Source organism: Bubalus kerabau, chromosome 2 (genome assembly GCF_029407905.1).
Source record: "Bubalus kerabau isolate K-KA32 ecotype Philippines breed swamp buffalo chromosome 2, PCC_UOA_SB_1v2, whole genome shotgun sequence".
Taxonomy (NCBI): domain Eukaryota; kingdom Metazoa; phylum Chordata; class Mammalia; order Artiodactyla; family Bovidae; genus Bubalus; species Bubalus kerabau.
This window is the reverse complement of record NC_073625.1, coordinates 6,663,761-6,689,663: the sequence shown is the minus strand read 5'-3', so window position 1 is coordinate 6,689,663 and position 25,903 is coordinate 6,663,761. Positions and strand designations below refer to the sequence as shown.

Sequence of the window (25,903 nt, the reverse complement as noted above, 5' to 3'; positions counted from 1 at the left end):
CACAGGAACCTGGGCTCTGCCTGATGCCCCTCAGCCCTTAAAGGAACAGCCCTGTTACAGGAATTCCCTCGCTAGCACTGAACTTGGCCCCAGAAATTTGGCTTTTTGTTTCTTCGCAGTTGAAGTGAAGATACTGTTTGCTCCAGGATGTTCTTCAAGTGACAGTTAAGATGTTTTCAGTGGCATAAGTTATTAATAACTCTTAGACGTGAGTAGGGAAAGGGCAACTCTGGCAGTTCAAACCTATTAGAAGGGCTGGGATTCTTGAATGGGGCTGTCAGAGGCTGACTGAGGAGCGAGTGCTGAGGGCAGGCTCCCAGCAGCTCCCGGGTTCACTGTGGCACCATGGAGACCTGGCAGGCAGCACAGGGCACTTCACGAGCCAGCAGACCTAAGGTTGGAACATTTTCTTTGGCCCTCGCAGTGCTGGATTTGTTGGTGCTGAGATTTGAATGCGTTTAGGGAAGATCAGCTGGAGAAGGAAATGGCAACCCACTCCAGTGTTCTTGCCTGGTGAATCCCAGGGACGGAGGAGCCTGATGGGCTGCCGTCTATGGGGTCACACAGAGTCGGACACAACTGAAGTGACTTAGCAGCAGCAGCAGCAGCAGGGAAGATCAGCAGGGTCCTCCCACCACCCCCAGTATACCCAGCCTGGCTCCTGAACACGGTTGACTTTGCCATTGCTATACAGATGCTGCAGACACTTTGATGTGTTTATGCCTTAGATCTTTGAATATGGGCTTTGAATCAACTGTCTCTTCATGGTTAGAAAATGGGTACTTCCAGGTACATGTGTTCTCAGGTTCCAGTCCAGCAGGAAGAGAAGTCCATGCCCCTGATGGCTCAGCTTTGTTCTGCTCAAGGGCAGAACCAAGGCCCCTTGCTGAGTGGGCTGGAATTCAGCCGTGTGCTCACTCCTGAATTTCAGCCTGGAGCAGAAAGTGCTTATGGCTTAAGGCAGGCAGGACCCACACCAACCACATGGCTGGAAGTGCAATTTTAGCAACAGCAAATGTCCATTCTAACAAGACATGTAAATCTCTCTAAATTTTAAATCGAAAAAAAATCTAGGACATTCTTGAGGCATGCTGCATCTTTTTCTGAATTTCTAATTTTTGGTGGCATGTAAAATGGCATGGTTCCTTCTGAAACTGATGTACTTGAGAACAAGAGCACATTCCATATAGTGCCATGAAGGAGACTCAAGAGAGCTCGTATAGAGAAGTGCACATAAATACATTTCTGGTTGTAGACCCTCAGTTTTACTGTGGGGTTATTTGTTGGCTGGGTGGGTGGATGGGCGGTTTGATGTATTTCTTTTTGAACAGATTCTCTGACTGTGATCTTAGCTCTGTTTCTTCAGATGGCACAGTTTTTATCTGTCAACATCACATAAGTAATTTTCACATTATGGACCACTTCTCCTCTTGCAGGAGCAGTGAGTGCAAGCACATATCTCAGGGCACTGCCAGCTGTCCCTGGGCAAATGTGTCACTGAGACAAGACGATCTGGCTGCTAATTTGTGAGTGGACTTGGTTGTAAACGTACAGAGATAGCCATGATCACTTGCTTCCTCCAGAGTGAAAGTAAGGGAAATTTCCCCACCCTCCTAGGAGATTAACAGCCAGTCTCAGTCTCAGGAACAGAGTCTAGCCTAAATCCAGTGACATGTCCTTTATACAAAAGAGCACAAAGGTGATTATGTATGGATCTGAGAAGCTAAGATGTGGCAGGTTAATTGACTTCTTGTGGAAGTTTAGGAATTTTCTTTTTCATGTAGAAGACTAAGTGTTAGAGTCCAAAGCTAGAGACCCAAGTCCAGCAGTTGCCCAGACGTACAAGTCCAGTTCACATCAGAGGCAGGGGTTTTGCGTTGCCGTTTGGAATTGCATTTTGTACGGCACAGTGAGCGAGGGCTGCAGAGCTCTGGGTTTTCATCTGTAAAAGATGACGCACGCTTTTGAAGGGAGGAGAAGCTTAGCAACAGGGAGCCTTTGAATCACATTTTAAACAGATGATTGAGAAGCAGAACAGAGAGTCAGTCATGGGCCCTGCAGTGACTGTCCTTAAATCCGTCCTCACGCCTGAAATGTCTGCTCTGAGGAGCATCACTGCTTGGGGTGAAGGTACTGTCTGCGAGAAAAGGGCACAAAAGCTTGCAGTTATAAAACAGTGAAATGAGGAAAAGGGATGGCCTGGAAGTTAGGCCACTTTAGTCTCGTCCTTCTCTGGACCTCGGTTTCTGGCTATGAAGATGAGATGGAATTGGGTGAACTAACCTTAAGGCCCCTTCTGCCTCTGTATTTTTGCTGTAACATACTGACCCTGATGCTGGGAAGACTGAGGGCAGGAGGAGAAGGGGGCAACAGAGGACAAGATGCTTGGACGGCATCACCAACTCAATAGACATGAGTTTGAGCAAACTCCCAGAGACGAGGGACAGGGAAACCTGGCATGCTGCAAGCCATGGGGTCAGAGAGAGTCCGACAGGACTGAGCAACTAAACAACAATATACTAACATCAATTAATGTGTTAGATTAACTCACTCTTATGATATCTCTAAGAGCATTATTAAACATAAAACAAGAATATTTCAATTTGGGGATCTCAGGGGATCTAGACCAGCTCTGTCGGATAGCGATATAATGCAAACCACACATGTAATCTTACGTGTTTAGTAGCCACATGTAAGAAGAAAAAGAAACAGAATTAATTGTAATAAGATTTTTCAATTTAACACAGTATGCCCCAAATGTTATCATTTCCATGTGTAATAATATAAAATATCACGATGTCTGACGCGTTTTTTCCTTCCTAAGCCTTCAGACTGCAGTGTCTCTGTGCACTCGGGGCTCAGGGAGCCACGCGGGGCGTGTTCTCTGGCTCCTGCACCGGCTGGTCTGTCTAAGAGCCTGCCGGGAGCTGAGGCGCGCTCCCGGGGTCGCGCGGCGCGCAGGTTTCTCACATAATCGAAGAGGTCTGGCTGTCAGGCTCACGTAAGACTGTGTCCGCCCTGCTCTGGCCGTGCCTTGCTTACTGGTTCAATCGTTACTTCTGGCTGGGGCTCTGGTGTGAGCGCTGTCACCAAGGGACGTGGGAGAATAGAAACCCCTGTCAGTCTCCCCACAAAGCAGTTCTCACGGGAGCAGCGTGATCGGCCCGCTTCCTGCTCCCCTTAGACCCTTTGGTACGTGACCCTCCCGTCGGTCACTTTTTACTGAGTGCTGGTGCCATTAGCCCTTTCCTGTGTGAACTCTGCTTTTTTTTTTTTTCTTTTTATCCAGAATGCTTTATCTCTAACTATATTAGGCTTCTTCCTACTGTTGTCTATAAGAATCTGTACGCGTTTGATGTAAGAGTGTTAAAAACTCGTTTGTTTGAGTCCCCGATCTGATTCAGGGGCTTCTCGGAGGGATCAGGCTTCTTCAGTCCTTTCGGTGGGTCTAAGTTCAGAATTACTCAGTAGACTTATAATGGAAACTAATGTTTTCAGAAATGTTTTTCTGAAAACATTAGAGAAAATTCAGATGCAAAAAAAGCCTGTGTTTATACCAGGACTGTCAGCCCAGCCCTCCCTGGAAGGCTGGGGCCATTCCCAGGCACGGGCTTGTTGCAGGAGCGCGGGTCCGCCCGGCGGTCCCGGGGGCTCGGCTCACGCACAGGACGGACGCGTGGGGGCTAGCACGGGACGTGTCCACCCTCACCAGGCCCGGCCTCGGGCAGCTCTGCTGCCGGCTCACCACGCCTGGTTTCCATGTGCTTCCGCTCCCCAGAGCGGTCCTGTGTCCTCGTCCGTGAGTCGCGACGCCCTCCTTAGGGAGGCCCCGGAGGTTTCCCGCTACCCTGCTCGCTCCCCACGTGGACCGGAGGCTGGAGGTAGTGAGGGGCCTGCCGAGGCCTGGTCACTCCCTGGATCCTCCGACTCCACGGGACAAATATACTTTACCACGGCGACAGGCTCGCCATTGGCCGCGGAGCCGGAGAGGGTAGAAGGACATTTGAACCGGGCCTGCAGAAGGTGCAAAACGGCTTTAAGCTCATCAATATATTTAGGGATGACATGTCCTGGGAAGTCGATGGGGAAGGTGATTTACCTTCAAACTTCCTCAGATCCTCCTTTAAAAATTTCCCAGAAAGACCGGCCTGTCCCCTTATGACTGGCATTGCCATTTTGGGAGCCGCGGTGTGACAGGCCGGCTAGTGTGATGAGTCCCACGAGCGTGCTTCTGAGGGAAACCGTGGGCGATGTTAGGGAATCCCCGGACAGCCAGAAACACAAACAGAACAGAAACCAAGGATGAGGAGCGTGGCCTGTACAGGAATGCTGTCGTAACAAACTAGAATTTTGTTTTAGATGCGAGGTCCCAAAGGAAAAACTTAGAGACACACTTTATCCCATGGGAGTTAAATTTAGCTTCTTATCCAGATAAGTAGTGTTCCTTCAGCTCAATTACTTATCTTAGGTTTGTAGAAACTCGACTTCACATCTCTGTGCTTCCAAGGACAGACTTTTTTCTTTTTCCACTTTGCTGAGCAGCAAATTTGTTAATCCCACGGATGCAGAGTCAATTTTCTTCTTCCAGTTAATTTCACACTCAGCGGTTGTAAAAGCCCTCACACAGGGCCACGCCGGGCGGTCAGTAGGACTGAACCCCGGCTGGGTGGAAAATGGGCGATTCTTAAATTTTCCGCCAAGAAAGCAAACTGTGTTCTCTTGGCTAAGTGAGCTCTGTGGACTTTTAAATTGAGAATTTTGGGGTTTAATTTCTTAAGAAGAGAAAAAAATCTGGGTACTGATACAGACTGGGTCTATAGAAAGGGTTTCAAGAGCATCAAGAAACCAAGTGTGAAGAGTGAGAAAGGCAGCAGCATTTCACAGGTTAGTTTTCAGAATTGGGGACGCTCTCCTGGACACCCGCTCCTGTCTTCTCACAGAGACAGGGATACTGCAGAGGTGAAGCGCTGCAGGGAGACTGCGTGCCCTGCCTGGGCCTTGCAGCTGGGGAGGGGTCCTAGGAGGGGGAGACAGGACCAGGGTGGCTGTTCCGCCCTCATTGCCCCGCCTCTGAAGGGCCTGCAGGGCCTCTGGGGGCAGCGGCCTGGGCTCACCTGTCACGTGGCAGAGAGTGGGTGCCTTAGGACGGAGACCTGGACACTCCCCAAATGCTCTCTACAACCCCAGTGCTTTTTGTCTGTATTAGGGCTTTTTTTTTAAAACCTCTTCTGCTTATATTATTATTAGATGTAAGCTTTTTATTTTAGTTTTGTTTTTAATTAAAAAAAAATCTGTACTAATAAAAAAAAAAAGAAAAGATACATGGATCTCAAAAAAAAAAAAAAAAAAAAGTCCATTTAGAGAACAGTCAAGCCAGAAGGCAGACTGAAATGAAACAGTAGAACTCACACTGCCTTGGGTTTTTCCAGAGCCCCGACTACAGACTGAACGACCTGAAAAGGTGTCTGTCTGCTCTGTCTCGGCGGTGGCTCACCGCTGCATGCAGAAGCCTGAGAGGGGGATGGCAGAGGGGGACGCTGACATTTAAAATGTAAGTCCTAGCATAGCTTTCAGGTAAGAACTTATCAGAAAGCTCTGTTTTGAATGTATTGCTCCCTTAAATTAATAGATAGTAGAAGGTGAGCCTGCTAATACCTAACTACTAATTTATGTAGCTTTCAGGTAAGAACTTATAAGAAAGCTCTGTTTTGAATGTATTGCTTCCTTAAATTAGTGGGTAGTAAAAGGTGAGCTGGAGAAGGCAATGGCACCCCACTCCAGTACTCTTGCCTGGAAAATCCCATGGATGGAGGAGCCTGGTAGGCTGCAGTCCATGGGTTCTCTGAGGGTCGGACATGACTGGGTGACTTCACTTTCACTTTTCACTTTCATGCATTGGAGAAGGAAATGGCAACCCACTCCAGTGTTCTTGCCTGGAGAATCCCAGGGACAGAGGAACCTGGTGGGCTGCTGTCTATGGGGTCGTACAGAGTCGGACACGACTGATGCGACTTAGCAGCAGCAGCAGCAGCAGCAGCAGGTGAGCCTACTAACACATACCTACTAATACCTAACTACTAATTTACGTAGCTTTCAGGTAAGAACTTAAGAGAAAACTCTGTTTTGAATGTATTGCTTCCTTAAGTTAGTGGGTAGTAGAAGGTGAGCCAGAGAAGGCAATGGCACCCCACTCCAGTACTCTTGCCTGGAAAATCCCATGGACGGAGGAGCCTGGTAGGCTGCGGTCCATGGGGTCGCGAAGAGTCAGACAAGACTGAGCGACTTCACTTTGACTTTTCATTTTCATGCATTGGAGAAGGAAATGGCAACCCACTCCAGTGTTCTTGCCTGGAGAATCCCAGGGGTGGAGGAGCCTGGTGGGCTGCCGTCTGTGGGGTCGCACAGAGTCGGACACGACTGAAGCGACTCAGCAGCAGCAGCAGAAGGTGAGCCAGCAAGTTAGGGAGAAAGTCTGCAAATCCATTCTGCATTGTCCTATAAAATGCAGAGCCTTTATTTGAATAATCAGTTCCTTCATCAGCCCCCTGTTCTGTTGGCTTGTTTTAATTGTTTTGGTTTCTTTGTTTTCCGGTGTGAAGCTCTAGGAGCAGAAACTGTTTTGCTGTGTGTACATGACATTATCACTGTCCTCTCATTTCATCTGAAGCTGGCCTTTTACCCTGCCTTCATGAGAAAGGGAAATGTCAGGAGGAAATGTATTCAGGATCTGATTGCTGGAGCAGCGAGGTCTGAATACCGATGGCAGGGCCTAAGTTAGGATTGCCATCACAGTTTTCTTTTAGCCTGTTACTATCGTATTCACGTATCAGAGGTCAAAAGGAGATTAGTGTTATATTAAATGAAGTGAAAAATGGTATGCAGAGCTCAGGAGAAATGAAACTGCTCAATCAGATGCGTGTACATTTATATGTAGATGTGGTTAAACTTCTTTTCAAATAATAATTTTACATATATAATATATATGTATATATATATATATATATCTTAGCACTTAACATTTAACTTAAGCCAGAACTCTTGTGGCCTTAGACACGGTATTTTTCATTCCCCTCTAGTAGGGATTGCTGCTAGTGAAAGGGATATGTTTCCTACCTGTTTGAGAAGTATTCTTACAGGTGACTGAAGACCAGCTTAATAAATTAACATTGCACAAAATGTAGTAAGGAGGTTTCCAGGTGAAGAAAACTTGATTTTAAGAAAGAAAGAAGCTGTTTAGCATTTGAATTGTCTCTTGGTGATCAGGGAAGGCTTCATGGAAAGAGCAAATCTTAAGAAGGAAATGAAGGGCAAGAGCTTGCTGAATGGACAAGGCCTCAGAAACAGTGTTCAGGTGCTTCTCTGCAGAGAGTAGCCACTGAGCTTGGATTTGGTCAAGTCCCATCTCAAGTTTTCTGATAGTGGGACCAGCTTACACAGCTATCCTGTGAGAAGTCCGCTCACACCGTCGGAGATGCCCGAGCAAGGAATCTGAAGCACGTAGCTCTGAGATTTTTAAGAACTGATCTGAGAAGGAATCCACAGAGACCACAACAAAACCTTTAAGAAGGTGACCAAAGGCAGCAGTTGTCCCCAAGACACCTGGCATTCTCAGACTCCCTCTGTCCTTCCATGAAGGACACGCCCCAGAAAGGCCACATAATGACCATAAGCCAGGATCTGGGAAAGTGAATCAGTGCCATCCTGACCCCAAGACAGCACATATCACTGCCAGCTCGCTTCCCACAGACCCGCTTTCTGCAGCCCGTCTCATGGTTCATCTGGAGCTGTGTCCACTCTTGTTCAGTGGTTACTCTGAGACATGAAACTGTATTAATTAAACATTCATTTTTAATTAACGAATTTTTTGTTGTTTAGTCTTCCCTTTTTATCATCTGGTTATAAAAACTTTTGTCAGAGCAAAGGTGTAACACCTACGTAGTATTATTACTTTACTTATTTTATTTATCGTCAGCAGCAGATTGAAAGTGAAAGTCGCTCAGTCGTGTCCAACTCTTTGCAACCCCATGGACTATACAGTCCATGGAATTCTCCAGGCCAGAATACTGGAGTGGGTAGCCTTTCCCTTCTCCTGGGGATCTTTCCAACCCAGGGATTGAACCCAGGGCTTCCTTGTAGCCAAGCTGGTAAAGAATACGCCTGCAATGCAGGAGACCCTGGTTCAATTCCTGGATCAGGAAGATCCCCTGGAGAAGGACTGGGCTACCCACTCCAGTATTCTTGGGCTTTCCTGTTAGCTCAGCTGGTAAAGAATCCACCTGCAATGCGGGAGACCTGGGTTCGATCCCTGGGTTGGGAAGATCCCCTAGAGAAGGGGGAAAGGCTACCCACTGCAGTATTCTGGCCTGGAGAATTCCATGGACTACAGTCCATGGAGTCACCAAGAGTCGGATACAACTAAGAAGCAGATTACTTCCCATAATAATATAGATGAGACTGCTGCTCTGACCCACAGAGCTCAGTCTTGGGTGAGCATTGAAGGATTTACCCAAGGCTGAATGTGATCCTGTAAGTCACATGCAAGAGTCACCAGGCAAAGGAATTCACATAGAAAGGACCATTGACAGACGCTTATCTTTTTAATGAGTGCTTTTGTTAGAAGGTAAATTTAGAGGCTGCCCTTCACATCAGAATGAGAGCTAGTAACTACCAGATGAAGAACCACCATGCTCTACATGCACTGCTCCAGTTTCTGTTTTGTTTTGTTTTGCCAAGGACAATGCTTTTTTAAAAAAGTTCGGCTGTGCTGGGTCTTAATTGCTGCACAGGGTTTTCCCTAGTTGCAGCGAGCGGGGGCTCCTCTCTGGTTGCAGAGCGCAGGCTTCTCATCGCCGTGGCTTCTCATTATGGAGCCCAGGCTCTTGGACACACGGGCTTCCGTGGTTGTGGCACGTGATTGCAGTAATCACGGATCCCGGGCTCTGGAGCACAGGCTCAGCAGTTGTGGCAGGCACACGGGCTTAGTTGTCCCTCAGCGCTGGGATCTTCCTGGACTAGGAAGACCCTACTCCAGGACCCTTCCTTGCCCCGGGTCTCCTGCACTGGCAAGCAGATTCTCTACCGCTGAGCCACCAGTGCTGTGGTGTAAGCTGCTTTTCTTTCCCTGTAGAGAGAGAGCCCCGGTCTTAAGCAGGCAGCCTCAGCTCACTCTGCAGGGTTTGTGTGGGTGGCGTCTTGACAGCCGTGGTTGACACGCGTGAATGAAGGGCATAGACGAGTCTCTGCTGACTGGTGTCCCTCAGGGCCCGACCATAGCATATTGACAGAAAATACGGGAATGTGGACCACTGGAGGTGAGAGAGTGTCCCCAGAGGCAGCCAACACAGGGCGCATCAGGCGTCTCCATCTATATCCATGGTTTTATTTTTCTAGAATTTGCCACACTGAGAGTTCAGAATGTTTTCATTAGATATGAGAAGTGTTGTTTACTCTGTGTATCCTCCGTGTTCTCTGTGCTGCGGAGGTATTAACAGACAAAAGCCAAGTACTTGCCCTCGTGTGACTGCCTTCTAGGATTGGCAGGGGAGAGATAAACAAGGTCGTTCTGCAAGCAAACTCTGAGGCTCATGGTGAGAACGCCAAGGAGAAGAATAATTCGGTGACCGGCTATCAGAGCAGCTGTGGCAGTTTTCGGTCCGGGTGGCCAGGGAAGGCCCCCACGTAAAGGAGACGCTTGAGTGAAGGTGGAAGCGGGTGAAGAGGCCAAAGAATATGCCCTGTGGGCTCCTGGGGGCCATGCTTCTCGGGCAGAGAGAAGGTACCAGAGGTCTGGAGCAGCAGCGTGTCTGCTGTGTTCAGGGACAGTCAGGAGGCGAGTGACCTGTGCACAGCGTCCCTGGGGAGGGCAAAGACCCCAGACGGATGGAGGGGGTGGGGGGCGGCACTGGTGGAGGTCTCCTAGGCCAGTGTAAGAGTTTGGGGTGGGAAACGTTTTTAAGGATGAGAAGCCACTGGAGAATTTTGAGCAGAGATGACACATTCTAGCCTACAGTTTAGCCCATGACTGTCTTTTGAGAAGAGTTTGCTTGGGGGAGCAGAGAGGGGCAGGGGACAGAGAGACAGCAGTCACGGTAACCCGGACACAAGATGATGGTGCTCGGTCCAGACTGGAAGTGGTGGAAGCAGAGACACGGTGCGATTCTGAATTTGTCCTGAAGACAGAGGGACGGGAGAGCTATTGGAGAAAGAGGAGTCAAGGAGCAGAGTTTTTATTGTCAGGTTTCCTTCCTCAGGATTGTAGACCCATCTCTACGCTCTCTCCTAGTCATCACTAGCGTACTAACCATTACCCAGACCCAGAAACTGCTCTAGGATAAGTGCTGGCTAATTAACTCTTACAGTATCGTTACCCTCCATGGCCTGGGGGAGACCTAGAGACCTGTACTTCAGCACCATGAAGAGTAAGCCATGGGGCATAAAACTATTCATGGAGATAATAAAACAGTCAATGAGTCAGTACTTATTATGTGACCACAGTATGGCTTAGAGTGGACTAACATCCATCCATAATTTGTGGAATATTCAGAGAAAACCCAACAAAACTACATTACACCAAAGCCTATTAATTAAATATATCTTTCCCTAAATAAAATTATGACAGGCAGTGTATACACAGCTCAGTTGGGGTGTTGCTTTTTATTGACGTACAGTTGATGCACAGTGTGCCCGTTTCTGGTATACAGCAAAGTGACTCAGTTATAAATGTATGTACATTCTACTTCATATACTTTTCCATCATGGTTTATCATAGGGTTTTGAATATAGTTCCCTGTGCTATACAGTAGGTCCTTGTTGTTTATTTTATATATAGTATCTGCTAATCCCAGCATCCTAATATATCTTCCCCCTTTGGTAACTATAAATTTGTTTTCTATATCTGTGAGTCTGCTTCTGTCTTATAACTAAGTTCATTTGTCTCATATTTTAGAAACCATATATCTATCTGATATCATATAATAGCATTATTTCATTCTTTTGTTCGGCTGAGTAATATTGCAGTGTGTGTGTGTACCCCGTATCTTTTTTATCCATTTATCTATTGATGCACACTTAAGTTGTTCCATGCCTTAGCAGTTGTAAATTGTGCTGCACTGGGGTGCATGCATCTTTTTGAATTCAAGTTTTGCCTGGATACATGCCCAGGAGGAGGATTACTGGACCATAGAGTAACTTAATTTTTAACTTTTTAAGGAACCTCCATACTGTTCTTCACAGTGACTGTACCAATTTACATTCTCACCAGCAGTGTAGGAGGGTTCCTTTTCCTCCACCTGCTCTCTGGCATTTATTATTTGTAGACTTTTTGATGGTGGCCAGGCTTACTGGTGTGAGGTGATACCTCATTGTAGTTTTGATTTGCATTTCTCTAATAATTAGCATCTTTTCATATGCTTGTTGGCCATCCGTGTGAAATGTCTGTGTAGGTCTTCTGCCTATGTTTTGATTGGGTTGTTTTATTATTATTATTATTGAGTTATATGAACTATTTGTCTATTTTGGAAATTAAGCCCTTGTCAGTCAAATGGGATATTGTTTCTACAAGTGAGTCCAAGCTGAGTGTTGACCATTTTATGTATCTGCAAATAATAGAAAACTTGACCGATTATTTAAACAGTATAAACATTCTGTATCTCACTTAAGAAAACTGGAAGTGGATGGCCACTGGCTGTTTGAGAGTTGCCAGCAAAGATGTATGACCTTTCTAAACTCCTGATTTGCTCTCCTTAGCACACTGACTTTTTGTTTTCATGCTTATCGTTTCGTGGTTTCAAAGTGCCTGCTGTAGCTCTGAGCGTGTCATCTCTGACCTTTATCAGAGCCCCAAAAGCTGCTTCCACAGAAGCACCCTGGTCCGCTCCCCTTGTGTATCATAGGCCAGGTCTCGGCACAGGGCTGCAAGGTTGACTGACAGATGGGTGAGAGTTGGGTTAGTGAGAGTTGGGTCTAACCATCTGGGTTGCACCACGATTCCTGTCCTGGGGCTAGGCAAGAACTCGATGCCCCCAGTGAGAAGCACAGCCCCGTTGGCTGAAAGAAGAGGCTGCTCCATCCTCTAGCAGCTTCTTTGGCTGAGACTGACCCCTGGAACAGGACCCCTCAGGTTTTCAATCTCTGAGCTGGTGCAGCAGGTTGAAGTGTGATTGACCAAAACACTTCCCTACACACCAGCTCCACCCTGAAAACAAATGTCAGGATTGGTCTTAGGAAAAGGAGTCATGTCTTCTCTGAAAGGAAGAATGGACAAAAACCCTCCTAAAGATGCCACGTGGCTGCATTGTCAGGAAGAAGTCCACGTGTCCCACCCAGAGGGAGAAGCCGGGAGCGGGCGTGGAGCAGGACTTCGAGGGTGGCCCTGCCCCTCCACTCCTGGGATGCGTTCAGCTCCCTGTCTTGGCTCAGAGGCAATCTCTCCATGGCCCCAAAGCCTCTGAATAGAGGTTCACAAATTCAGTGAGTCTGTAATCCTGGAAGAATGTGAATTACAGTCCTTTGAGTAGTCCTGAAGAGTCCTGAGATTAAAGGTAAGTTTTCCTAAAATATATTGAAGAGCATTTGACTTGGCCACAGACATTGGTAGAAAGCAGAGCCGTGTTACGGGGTTTAGCAGCCTGTCTCCTGTGAGCCCATTTACCTCAGAAGCAGCGCACAGCCGCTGGAGGTGCCTGAACAAACCCACGTTGTTTTCCCTTATTTCTCTCAACATCCGAGCAGTCCTGGCTCCTGGTCCCCTCTCACCCTTCCCTCTGCTTTGTCTTTTCTTCTCCTCTGATGATACATGTAATGCTCCTCCTCTGTGCTCAGCCTTTGGTTTGTTGATTGACCTGCTTATGTAATTTACTGGAAGGAAAGGAAAGTATCAATAGCTCAGTCGTGCTGACTCTTTGCAACCCCGTGGACTGTAGTCCATCAGACTCCTATATCTATGGTTTTCTCCAGGCAAGAATACTGGAGTGGGTAGCCATTCCCTTCCCAGAGGATCTTCCTGACCCAGGGATCAAACCTGGATCTCTTGCCTTGCAGGCAGATTCCTTACCATCTGAGGCATCAGGGAAGTCCAGTTTACTGGGGACAAGAGCTTTGCAGCTGGAGCTGTAAAATCAGTGGATGAAATGTCTTTTCTTCATGTATTTTTAGATGAATTTCCCCAATAGTGTCAGTGTCTTCAAAAACTAGTAGAAAATAGCCTAGTCACCTTTTCTCCTTTTGTCGCCTTTCAAGTCATCTCAGAAAATTGTCCTTCGTACCCCTTTGATTGTATAATTGCCCTAGCTTTGTGAAATAGTATGCCTTGCATTGATTTTCTGAATCTATTTTTAAACTGTCTTCAGATCATTTTATTAAACCTTGTTCATATCGGGAGTAGTTCTTTCTTGCATTTTAATCTTGCCACCAAAGCAGTTTATAGAGACAGATTAACTCTCTAAATTCCTAGAATGAATAGATTTAGATTTCATTGATGATAGACTACTATGTAAAACTGATGATGTATTTTTATTAGCAAATGCCCTTATTAAACCCTTATGTAGCTTTCTGAGAAAAGAGTAGTATTTTGTTCCTTTGTTACTTCTTTACTGAAACTGGAATATGTATCAATTAGTGATGCTTTCATCAACAATTAGCAGTACCTTGGTGATGGACAGGGAGGCCTGGCGTGCTGCGATTCACAGGGTCGCAAAGAGTCGGACATGACTGAGCAACTGATCTGATCTGATCTGATCTGATGTGCTTGAAAAGGTGCTCGGCATCACTAATCATCAGGAAAATGCAAATCGAAAGCACAGTGAGATACACCTCATACCCGTCAGAATGGCCATCATCAAAAGAACACAGATAACAAGTGTTGGCGAGGCTGTGGAGCAAAGGGAACCCTCCTGCGCTGTTAGTGGGGTATATGCTGGTGCGGCCAGAGGGGAGGGGTAAAGTAGGAGTCTGGGTCTACTAGGCACAGACTGCTGCATATAAAGTAGACAAATAGTAAGGAGCTATTGCATAGCACAGGCAACTGTATTCAATATCTTGTAATTACCTATAAATAAAAAGATATTTGTGTAAATATATATAAAGATACTTATATAAATATATTTAGGTGAATATATAAAGATATTTAGATAGATATTTTGGTAAAATTTATATAATCGTAGTTCAGTTGGTAAAAAAATCTGCCTGCAATTCAGGAGACCCAGTTTGATTCCTGGGTTGGGAAGATCCACTGGAGAAGGCATAGGCTACCCACTCCAGTATTCTTGGGCTTCCCTTGTGGCTCAGCTGGTAAAGAATCCACCAGCAATGCAGGAGACCTGGGTTCCATCCCTGGGTTGGGAAGATCCCCTGGAGAAGGGAAAGGCTGCCCACTCCAGTATTCTGGCCTGGAGAATTCCATGGACTGTTCAGTCTATGGGGTCACAAAGAGTCAAACACGACTGAGCAACCTTCACTCATATAAAGATTTATATAAAATATTTATATGAAATGGAATCACTTTGCTACAGACCTTAAACTAACACAAGGTTGTGAATCAACTATACCTCAATTAAAAACAACAAGGGCAGCCACTGTGGAAAACGTAGGGCCGTCCTCAAAAAACTAGAAATAGAACTACCACGTCATCCAACTCCCACGTCTGGGTGTATATGTGAAGAAAATTAACACACGGACTTAAAAAGATAGTGCGCTCCAGTGTTCATGGCAGGATCGTTTACAACTGCCAAGATACGGAAGCAACATCAGTCCACCACCAGATGAATGGACAAAGAAGATGTGGTCCATGTACAATGGAAGACCACTCAGTAATAAAAAAGAGTGAAATCCTACCATTTCTGACAATATGAATGGACCGAGAGGGTGATATGCTTAGTGCAATAAGTCAGAAAGACACATACTACATTATTTCATTTATAAGTGGCATCTAAAAAAAACAAAACCAATGAACAGATAGAACAACAGAAACAGAGCCATAGATACAGAGAGCTAACAGGTGGCTGCCGGAGGAGAGAGGGCTGGGGTAAGGAGGGAAACAGGTGAGGCGGTCGAGAGACACAGACTTCTAGTTGCAAAATAAATGAATCAATAATTATGTGACATCTTTACATGGTAACAGATGGTAACTAGACTTATCATGGTGATCATTTTGAAATGTACAGAAGTGTTGAATCACTGTGTCTGTATAACTGGAGCTAACAGTGTTGTAGGTAATTTCTACATAGAAAACAAACAAATGAATAAACAAACTCATAACAGAAGAGATCAGCTTTCTGGAGATCCGTTAGGGGAGGAGAAATTGGATGAAGGCAGTCAAAAGGTACAGACGCCCACTTACAAAGTTAGTAAGTGCTAGGATGTGATGGAACACGTGATAAGTGAGATTGCACTGCTCCATGCTGTATATTAAAGTTGTTAGGATAAATCTTTAAGAGTTCTCATCTCAAAGAAAATCCTTTTTCTTCTGTTCCTTTAGTTTCGTGTCTGTATCACACAAGGGATGTTCACTAAACTTGCTGTGATCACTCTTCCGTGATGTATAGACATCATATCATTATGCTGTACACCTGAAACTTACACAGTGCTGCGTGTCAATTGTATCTCTGAGGAACTGGAAGAAAAAAATGTGGGGAAAATACCACTACCTGATGAAGAGTGGAATGTACGATTCACGCTTAATGAGACAGTCATAGGTAGCGGGGACAATGAGCGCTGGGTCCAGCCACTCTGTGTGCAAGAGCCTGGGCTCTCTCTGTCTTTGCCTCCCTCTCAGGCCTTGCGTACCGCCCCTCTGCTTCGTGCCTGCTGCCTGTGTCATGGGTTGCAGCTTTAGGAATATGAGGGAAGGGCTGACACCAGTGATTCTCCTAAGCCCCTCTTTATCAGAAAGCAAGTCCCTTCCCCAGGTGCGTTCTCCTTACCCCTCAGTGGCCAAAGCGTCACACAATCCATCTTAGCTGCAAGAGAGTCTGGGAAAGTCAGTGTTTGGTTTTATCAACCTTTGTAGTGGGAGGGACGTAGGAGAGGAGGGGGATTGAAAGTGGCTTTTGATTGGCCAAACCTTCAGCGTGTGACAGAGTTGTCATCCTAAAGTACACACTCACGAGTGTGTTTTCACATCCAGGGAGGACATAGAGCTTCAGAGTGTGGGTTCTAAAGTCAGGTCCCTGAGTCCAGATCCTGACGTCACTTCTGTGTCTCCTGGACTTATCGCTGCCTCTCTTTCCTTTCCTGTAAGACAGGGATGATAATGTACCAGTTGTGTGTGATTCTTTTATTAATAACCTGCAGTTAGCGTGTGGGTACCTTATAAATGTCATCTTCACCAACCAAAGCTTGGCACCCCAACATGGACGCTGACCAAACCCAGAGCAGACCTAAGGGCTAGTGGCTTTTCCCTACTTTTGAACAAAACAACTTGAAAAAGTAGCTTCCAGTAGCTTCAGCTTCATAATTATTAACTTAAAACTGAGATATACAAAATCTCAATCTAACCTGACAAATCTCTAAAAGATTTATTGTTGTAACAGACTTTGCCTGCCTTTGTTGAGACAATTTATAACAGATGTGTTCTTTTGTTTAGAAAGAAAATACTTTAGGCCTCTACAAATCCTTCCTGTGTTGAATCACTGTGATGGGAGACTTATTTTACAGTCTATCAAACTGAGAATCCGAGACCCTTCTATAATTTGCGACGTATATATAAAATAGCTCTATATAGTGATTGGATACAAACTTAAAAAAAAAAAGCAGGAGCATCAATTAGGGTTAGAGAAAAACAGTCTCTACAGTGTTCTTCTCAATTATTCTTAGAACAAGATGCTCAAGACAGGAAAATCAAGGAGTCGTTTAAAACATAGTAGACACTCAACGAACAGTTGATGAAAAAAACATAAATGTGCAGAATGAAGAAAAGCATCAGGAAATAATTTGAGGTTTCACAAGAAACTCTGAGAAGTTGGTAATCCTAGCAGAAATGCAGTCACAGGAAACCAGGGCCAGCTTCCAGGAAGCGTGAGTGGTCCCGTCGGGTCAGGAGCTTAAGTTCCAGGAAGTGTGAGTGTTTCTGTTGGGTCAGGAGTGTAAGTCCATCACCAACTGCTTCCTCAAGCTGGAAGTGGAGAACCGGGTGCCCCCGCCAGGTTCAGGGGAGGCCTCGGCCATGGCCCACGAGGTGGCCCGAGTGGCTGCAGGCCTGAGCACCTTCTGGTCCCCAAAACCAGAGGCTACATTGTCTGGTGCTGAGCATTCAGGAAGCATGCTTCCTCCATCTGCACACCATTCCTGCAAAAATGCAGAACAAAGGAGAACCCACAGTCTCTCCTCAAATCAGTGAACCCCTCAGTCAGTCTCCTGAGAGCCAGCCCTTTCCTGGGCCATGGGCTGGCTTGTGCCTTGCTCTGTGACAGTGTCCCTGACCCCTCTTCTCTGACTCCCCACAGAAAACCCGCTACGAGATGTACGTCCGCCTCCTGAAAGAGGGGGGCCTGGAGCTCCTGAGCGGCGGCAGAGGGGGCCCCGCGGGCCTGAAGAAGTCGCACTCCAGCCCCTCGCTGAACCCAGACACGTCCCCGGTCACTGCCAAGGTCAAGCGCAACGTGTCAGAGAGGAAAGACCACCGACCTGAAACGCCGAGCATTAAGCAGAAAGTCACTTAGGCTCCATCTGCGGCCAGGAAGTGCTGGTCGTGGAGCAAAACAAGAGGTTTTCAAGATCTTTCTGGTAAATCCATGAATATATTTAAAAAAAAAATGTCTGTGACTAAATGGTGCATTGGTAACCTTTCCCACTGTATATTTTTGTTAGTTTCTGTACAGGTCATCTCTTTGCTCTTGATTTCTTTGCTTTGATGACTTGCTACCTGATGACTAATGCACCTTTTGTGAGGAGGGGACACGATTCAGAATGGATTGTGGGTCACTTCTCCGGTTTCTCTCGTTTGCACTCTGCTCACTTGTTTTGTGTACTCTCAAATCAGCTGTTACACTTTTTTTTTTTTTTTTAAACATTGAATCCATTGTGAAACACTTAACTGGACAAACCTTTGTAGTTTAGAAAATTCTAGCCAGAGTTGGTAGGAGCCTTTTCTTGTGAAACCTTGCCCAGTCACAGAGGCGGAATCATGCGCAGAAGTTCGCTTAAGAGTTACCGTGGAGGGAGGCACTGTTGCTCTGTGACCCTGGGCCTCTGAGCACTTGGTGTTGAGCCCCGGCCCAAAGTGGGGCGGGGGGTGAGGACCTCAGGACTGGGAATGCAGGAAGCGCACTAGCTCGCTGGAAGTGTGGATTCCATTTCAGCCCAGCAAGGAGGAGGGAAGTGGAGTCTCAGAGGCTGAGGCAAGACGGCCGCAAGTCCATTGTATTTTCCAAACACAGCATCTCAGTGGCGATAACGGACTCTCGGGGCTACAGCAGCAGGCGTGTGTTGGGTCCGCAGGAAATTGTTACCTCACCCCCGCAGCGTCCAGACGAGGGATCCAGAGCCATCTGCGATGGACAGCCTGCCGGCCAGGAATTAGATTCTTTTATATACATGAGCACGGCATTATCTCCTGGTTGTAAGAATTGGGGGTCTTCCTAAAAATATCAAAATGGAGCCCTTCTCTCCTTAATCAAAGCAAAATAAGAAAGGAAGACGTAGCTTTTCCCTAGAGTTCCTTGGCAATAGGATGTTGCTTCTTCATAGTCAAATCTGAAAGGAATGAAATCTGAAGGAATTATGGTTGCAGAGCTGAGGACTCTGCCTCATGGTGGCAACGCAGCATCCCCTGGTCTGGTCTTGCCTTCACCCCCGTGACCACTGCTTGTCCTCTGTTCTGAACTGTCCCCAGAGTAAATCCTTGATTCTAAATCATTTCTTCGCCTCTGCTCAGAACAGTCATAAGCTTGTTCGAGGGACAGTCCCTTTGAAAATCAGGACAATAAACAGAACAGTATGTTATTGAGGAGGAGAGAGAGATGAAAAGTGTGCCCACTCTGAGTTAAAAGTTTCTGGTTTTGAAACTTGAAAACTTGGCGACCCTTAACCCTAGAATCTCCGCAACTTTGGAACTAATAGAATCACTCTGAATATTCTTCTCTCTCCCACAGACATTTGCTCTGGTTATGCTCAGTTTACTAGTTAAGGTACTATGACCAAAGATGCAGGGACTCTGCGCGGATAGCACAGTTCCAGGGAGTCAGAGAAAAACCCACTTTTGAACCCTGCAGTTTCTAGTGGTATCTTGTCCTGATGCACCAGCGTTTACACAGGACTATTTATTAGCACTTCCGTCGGCTGCAGAAATGCCCATGTTTGCTGGTGCCCAGGAGAGAAGCCCCTCTCTAAGGTTATAGCTGCTTGCTTTGTGGCATTTTTGCCACATCTTTGAAAAGCTCCCTCTAACCCTCTTGTCTTGTTTAGGTAAAGGCAGTAATTGAATTTGTTTCAAGAAACCTAGAAACCACCAGGGTGGTTACCAACATGTCCCGTGTACCTGGTTCTTTCTTTGTAGTGCTTCTGACTGAATCCACGGTTTCTACAAGGAACTAGTCTTTCTTCCTAGAATTGGAATCATCAGCATGTGTGTTTTCTGCCTAGATCTTTATCCTAAGCAGAGGGGAGAGAGGTGCCGAGACCACGTCATCTCTTCAATAACTAAAGAAAAAGAAACATCCTTGACTGGCTTGAATGTGTGTGCTCCCAGTCTGTGTGTGTCTGTGTGTGTCTGTGTGTGTCGAGTGTCTCTGTGTGTGTCCCTTAGCGTCTGTACAGGACGTGGAATGGTACTTGCTGCGGCATTTAGGCAGCGTCGCGGCTTTGAAATCCTGGTCAGCATCGGCACTTGCTGCGTGACTCGCTGATGCGTCTCCAGAGCTCCTGGACGTGCCTATGGAGAGATAGCTGAGCGGGCGCTTTGCAAGCTGCTGTATATGCCGTGTTCCCACAGTTGGTCCCGGGAAACAGCCGCAGAGGTCATGCTGTGGGCCAGGATCCCAGACTGCTGTCGCTAGGTCAAGAGCTAAGAGTCGCCCCCCACCCACCCCGAGGCCTCTGGACTGTCTGGCACAGTGCCCCTCGCAGGACAGGAGCTCGTCCTGTGGGAGGCAGGGCCTCTCCTGAGACTGGACTCTCCGAGGCTTGCCCCTAGCCAGCCGTGACTCCTCTGTGAGCACTGCTTCCCTGGGGTGTCTGGTCAGGGGACACTGAAGACCTTCCCCTTCCTGGCTCCCCATTCACGGTACAGGGGGCCCGGCTTCCTCCTGAAGGTCCTGCCCCCAGCCTTCACCCATCCCCTTACCCGTCCCTCAGCACCAGAGCCTTGAGGTCAGCCTCCATCTAATAGGTCCTCTCTACAGAAATACACCTCATATCAGCTTTTAGTCTAGAAAACCTTGAGAGTCACCAGAGTACCTTGGTGACAGTCATGGGGCAGAATTGCCTATTTTAGAAGCAGCTGTCTCAAGGTATACCCCCACCTCATGTGTTGGCATTTCCAGGGAAGGACCAGGGGTTCTCTTTAGCAATCAAGACTTAGTTATTAGGGTGCAGGGTCCTTATTTTACTGCCAGCCGTAGACATCGTTTGAAGTATGCTTTTCTTAAAAACCATCATCTGCTGACTCTTAGTAACGCCTGATTAGACCAAGCAACACCTCTGTGCATCTGATTAACCTCAGTAAAACCAGCGTGTGGAGAGGTGTCTGGGGACTGCAGCCCTGTGGGCCTGTTCTGTTGATCTCAGCTAAAGAGGAGGGGCGACCGGGAAGGGTCCTCTGCTTCTCCAGCTGCAACCCTCGTTGCGAACATGAGGCGTGCTTCCTAGTTAGCAGGGAGGTGAAGGAGTTGATTCTGGGAGAGAAAATCCACCCGGCTCCCCAAGGCCAACCGAGGATCGGCCTCCGGAGGGTGTGTTTCACCCTGCGGCCAAAGCAGGACCCCCTGAGCCTGGAGAGGGGGCACCTGCCCAGCAGAGAAGGTGCCTCCTGCTGGCCCTGGCCTGCCAGCTCTGGCCACAGAGATGAGGGAGATGCTCTCACATCAGGCGGGGCTGGCTTTGGCCGCGCACTGCACCTCTTCTCTGCCTTCACCCCTAACCGTAGACAGCTGGGGAAAAGTTGACCTTTGAGAAGCTTCTCCACCGTCTTACATAGAACCCTTCCTTGGGTTTAGTTACTAGGTCACTGGAATTGGATTCTTTTGGTGTTTTTCCTTGTAGTCACCCGTCAAGCTTTTTTAAGCCTGAGTTCACAGGGCGTTTCCCAGTCTTGAGGGTCCGGAGCTCCACAGTGGAGCTTCTTGGGGGCCCAGCTGGGGCTCGGCAGTCGGGGGAGCCCACTTCCTCAGCTGCAGCAGTGGTCAGCCCTGCTCTGCTCGCTTTTCAACAGAGTCTTTGCAGTTGATGCATTAGTGCTGTTAAGTGGGAACCAGAGTGTCAGCGAGGACTGGCTCCGCGTCGAGCCTGGCTGATGACGAGGGTGGCCAGGCCTCAACCAGCACCCGCTTTTCTTCATGGAGCGCCTGAGTTCCTTTGACAGATCAGTCCGCGTTGTAAGGAGCTGGGCCTCCGCGCCTTCCCGGTTCCAAGGCTCTCTGGCTGGCTGTCTCCTGGGCCAGCAGTCCACCCCGGGCAGTCACCCCCGGAGGACCTCCGAGATGAGCGGCTCACACTGTGGAATACCCCCACGGCCATGAGGGGCTCTGCCCCGCCTCTGCTCTCTCACCCGTGTCTCACTCTCCAAGGACTGAGGTCCAGAGCCATTGCCGTTTTCCTCCTGTGCCCAGAGCACCCGCAGCCCAAGTGGGCCGCCTCTGCCTGGGACCGCGAGTGGCCAGTGCCTAGGGAGGGCGTCCTCAGAGAGAGAGAGAGTCAGGAAAGACGTGGCCCTTCAGGGCAGGCTGTGGGCTTGACTGCAATGGCCTGGTCATTACACACCACAGGTCAAGTAGTTGTATATACGGTAGGTTTCCTAGGTCTCTTTGGCTCACCCTCTGTGATTTACGTGTGCATCTGTAATGTCGCAGGCTTTTGGAGAATGTTTATATTAATAGTGTGTCAGACATCAACGAGTATGCTTCCTGTCTCCTGCCGGTGTTGTAATTGTCGGTATTTATCGTTGTATGTACCTATATGTATCAATGTGTAGATTGTACATCAGTATACAGTGTATGTACATCAGATTTATTTTTGTCCTTAACCAGTGTGATATGACAAGCAAGTAAAAACCTCATAGGATTGAATATATAATGCAGTTTTTTGAGAGTCTATATAGTGGTACTGTTTTATTAAACTTAAATTCAAATGATATTTTGATTAATTTTTTTTAATAATAAGATTTTATGCTAGGAAACTTCATCTTTGAGCTTTGACTCACCAGAGCAAAAAGGACTCTGAACTAACTTTGTTAAACTATTTCAGTGTACTGTGTACAATGCTGGGGTGGGGGTAGCTCATTATAATTTGAAATATACAGAAAGAAAAAAAAAAAACCACAGGCAACCTGTGCAGTCTTAGCATCTTCAGTATTAAGAGCACTTCAAGTCAAACTGACGATTTGGGGCTTATTACAAAATGTGGCGCTTTAGAGCGCACGTTCTTTATTGCTGTAATTAGTCCAGAAAACAGAGCTTTCAGAAGAGTCAGCTAAGTGCCCGGCATATCATTTACGTACCTGTGACTATTTTACAGCAGCTCCCACCACCCTCCCAGCCCCGCGGCCTCACCCTCTTCACCTTGAAGAACACCACCAACCCCTGCAGTAGGTCAGGCTCCCCGAGACCCAGGACTGCCCTCCGGGTCTATGGCTGCACCAGCTAAGCGTCAAGTCACAGGTAAAAGAATGTCAGGACAGACTGTGGACCAGGTGAAAACTTTAATATTTTTATACTTAGGTCTCTTTTCCTGCCTCTCCCCAAAGAAGAGCCGCTGGCCTTAGTTGTCTGAGCTTACTGCTTATCTTAACGGTGTATAAATAGATCACTAGAGAGTAAAACTTTATTAACCAGCATGTTGGTGTAATTTAAAGCAAAACTGAGTGTGTGTGAGTGAGTGGTTGAGTGCAGTGCGTCTGTCTACACACGCCTGCCTGTCGTCCCGCGGGTCCGATTCAGAGCGTGGGAGCCGTTGGCTAAAGGGCTCAGCCTCGGCCCGACTGCGGCGGCTGCACTTGAGTCGTTTTCTGAATTACCTGTAGTCTCAAACTAGTGTTGCGGTTGCGTCCCGTTTCCTCATCTGTCCTGGACGTGCGGGGCTCTGGCCCTGCGTCCCCGCGGGGTCTCTTTTCCACTAGCGTGTTTCCTCCTGAGAACCACAGTGATTTGCAGAAGCATCCCTTAGATTCAGAAACCACATACAAAAAGGAGTAACAAACTTTAAAATTTTAATGTGGGGTCTTAGTCATTTGGACCGTTGGGATTTTTAATGTAAAGTCAAGTAACCCTTTGGCCTGGATAATAATATCTCCTGCGTGGAGAGTATGTATGCACATTGACTCTAACGCCCTTAGGATACTTCTAAGTTGTAGGAACAAGAGTTAAAGGGGAAGGTGTGAGCCGCCGGCCTCTGCCCGGGGGAGGCCCGCTGTGGCCTGTCCTCTGCCCTGAGGGCTCTGGTACATGGGGCCTCTGGCATGTGTACACACGCTTGCACACGTGTACACAGTGAGTGCCCCGAGTCATGTAAACTCGAGACGCAGAGCGCCAGAGCGTTGCTTCGGGTATGGACCAAGGTGGCCGCGGCCTGCAGGCCCCCCAGGGCAGGCAGGACCTGGAGAGACGCTGCGCGGGGAGGGGCTGGCTGGCAGGTGGGGGCCCTCTGCTCCCCAGCGTCCTGGGTGGCGGGGCAGCTGCTCGGTCACAGGTTCCTTTGTGAGGGGGTCACGGGGAGGAACACAGCCCTCCGAGGCCCGAGCTGGGCGGAGCGGCTGGACAGGGGAGGAGCCTGGCTGTGACGGGTTTCCCTTCGCAGGCTGGAGGCTCGGCTTTCACCAACAGTGTTATAAAAGAAAAAGCACCTTAGTGTTAATTCCTGAAAAATGTTGGTTACTAGGGAGAATTCTGGAGGTGCCCTCCGGGAGCCCCAGGCACAAGCTCGGTTCAGGTCCCACTGGGGCCTGGGCTCCTGCTCGGACCCCGCGGAGGCTGGCAGGTGACTCTCCGCAAAGAGTGGCTCCTCGGAGCCCAGGGCTGGTCCACGGGCACCTTCCGGGGCTGCAGGGGCCCAGCTGTCCACCCGGCTGACCCTGCCGAGGGTGCCCGCGTCCCCGTGGTGACACATGACCGAAACCAAGACCACGTCCTTTGTCTTGGCGAGAAAGAAGGTGGCCCTCTGGCCTGTAACCAGGGACAGATGATATCTTTGCCTTCGCACCCGCATTTCTGGAAGCGGATAAGGTTTCATTTCCGTGGAGGGGTCAGGGGAGGCAGCCCTCTGTGGCGATGTCCCACCGGGGCCCTGTGAGAGCTGCTGGGCAAAGGCCCCGGCATGGTCCTCTGGGGTTCTCTTCTCCTGGGGTTCTCGGAGGCTGTTTCCAGAGCGGAATTGACACAAGCGGAGAGCTGGTACCGCGGCCCCGCTTCCCGTAGGGCAGGCGGAAGGGCAGTGGTCTGCAGCCTTTACCACATAAAACGAGCCTTGAACTTGGCCGGCCTATGAACCGGGTTATGTTTACTGGGGCTCAGATCCTCCCTTCACCGACAGGGTTTCCTCCCCAGTCCCTTCCACTTCATCGCGGTCCTGGTGCCATAGGTCCCTGCACATTGTGAAAAGTAGTGATCAAATGGCAGCCTGCTCCTTTTCAGTGGCCAGACCGTCACACTGGCAGCCTTGGGCGAGCTCGTGGTCCCAGCCCCTGTAGGAAACCTGTTCCTGGTCGCCCACCAGACTCGAGAAACGCCGTCTCCCCGAGGAGCGCGGCAGTTGTGGTGGTCACCTTTTGAGGGGAACAGTGATTTCTGTGGATATTGTTAAAGTGTTGGAAGAATATTTTGAAAATTAAGTTTACATTTTACAATTGCTTTATTTTTTATTAAAATAGTTGTATATAAATATTGCCCTATTTCACTGTTGTTGAGGTAAAGCTAAACCATGCAGACCAGTGAGTCACCTGATGTGTATAGAAGCTGTGATGTATAGAGTACATTTCTCTCCTGTGTAAATGTTCATGAATATAACTGTTCCTGTGTTTTTATAAGTTGGAGATAATTTGTTGTTTTACAACAACAGAATTTATTGCATTTAAATGGTTTTTATGTAATAGAAATCATGCAAAATAGTGAAGGATTTAAAATATGTATATGATATATGTAAATGTACAAACTTTAGAAAGAAATAAATCCAACTGATTTCAGTCATTTTGGAGGAATGTTATTTGCTTATTTAGTAAGTGGCTAGAATAATAACTCTAACAACTAACACAACACAACACACCCCGTCACATGAAAAGCCAACCACAATGCCACAGCAAGAGCTTTGGCCTGGGTAGCTGGCTGGAGGGGTAAGAAATTCAGACTGTTCACCCTGCCACACCCCCGCTGGGCTCCTTGAAAGTATGCTGAGAAGCCTTCATCAGGGGCTCTGGGGACGGACGGATGAAGCTGTTTGAAGTAATTTCAAGAATGCGCATGTTCCTGCTCACTCTAGCACTTCTCATCAAGGCCGAGGGGCCAGGAGGTGACCGCCGCCCTCCCAGGCAAGAGGCTCAGATGTGCATGCGGGCCCTGGGAACCTAACTCAGTGCCCAACATAACATCTGTTGACTTGGAAAACGAGAAAAATAAAATTCCACCCCAATCACTTACCTGCTGAATATTAGCGATCTAGGAGGACTGAATCTCACAGGGGCGGGTGGCTGGGGGCGGGGGAGGGCCTTGGCTGCCACCAAAATTCCTCCAAATGTGGATCCTCCTGTACGAATACTGAGTCATATCGT

General features: G+C 47.8%; 1 protein-coding gene across 10 annotated transcripts in view; it reads left to right on the top strand.

Moving 5' to 3' along the window:
* Positions 1–25,313, top strand: part of PSD3 (pleckstrin and Sec7 domain containing 3) — a 616,838-nt gene extending 591,525 nt beyond the window's left edge. For all 10 annotated transcript variants that reach the window (XM_055566944.1, XM_055566946.1, XM_055566948.1 and 7 more), the window contains one exon: positions 17,439–25,313. In XM_055566944.1, coding sequence (XP_055422919.1) covers positions 17,439–17,654 — 216 coding nt within the window. In that variant the 3' untranslated portion in view covers positions 17,655–25,313. The remainder of the gene's footprint in view (positions 1–17,438) is intronic.
* Positions 25,314–25,903: the final 590 nt, after the last annotated feature.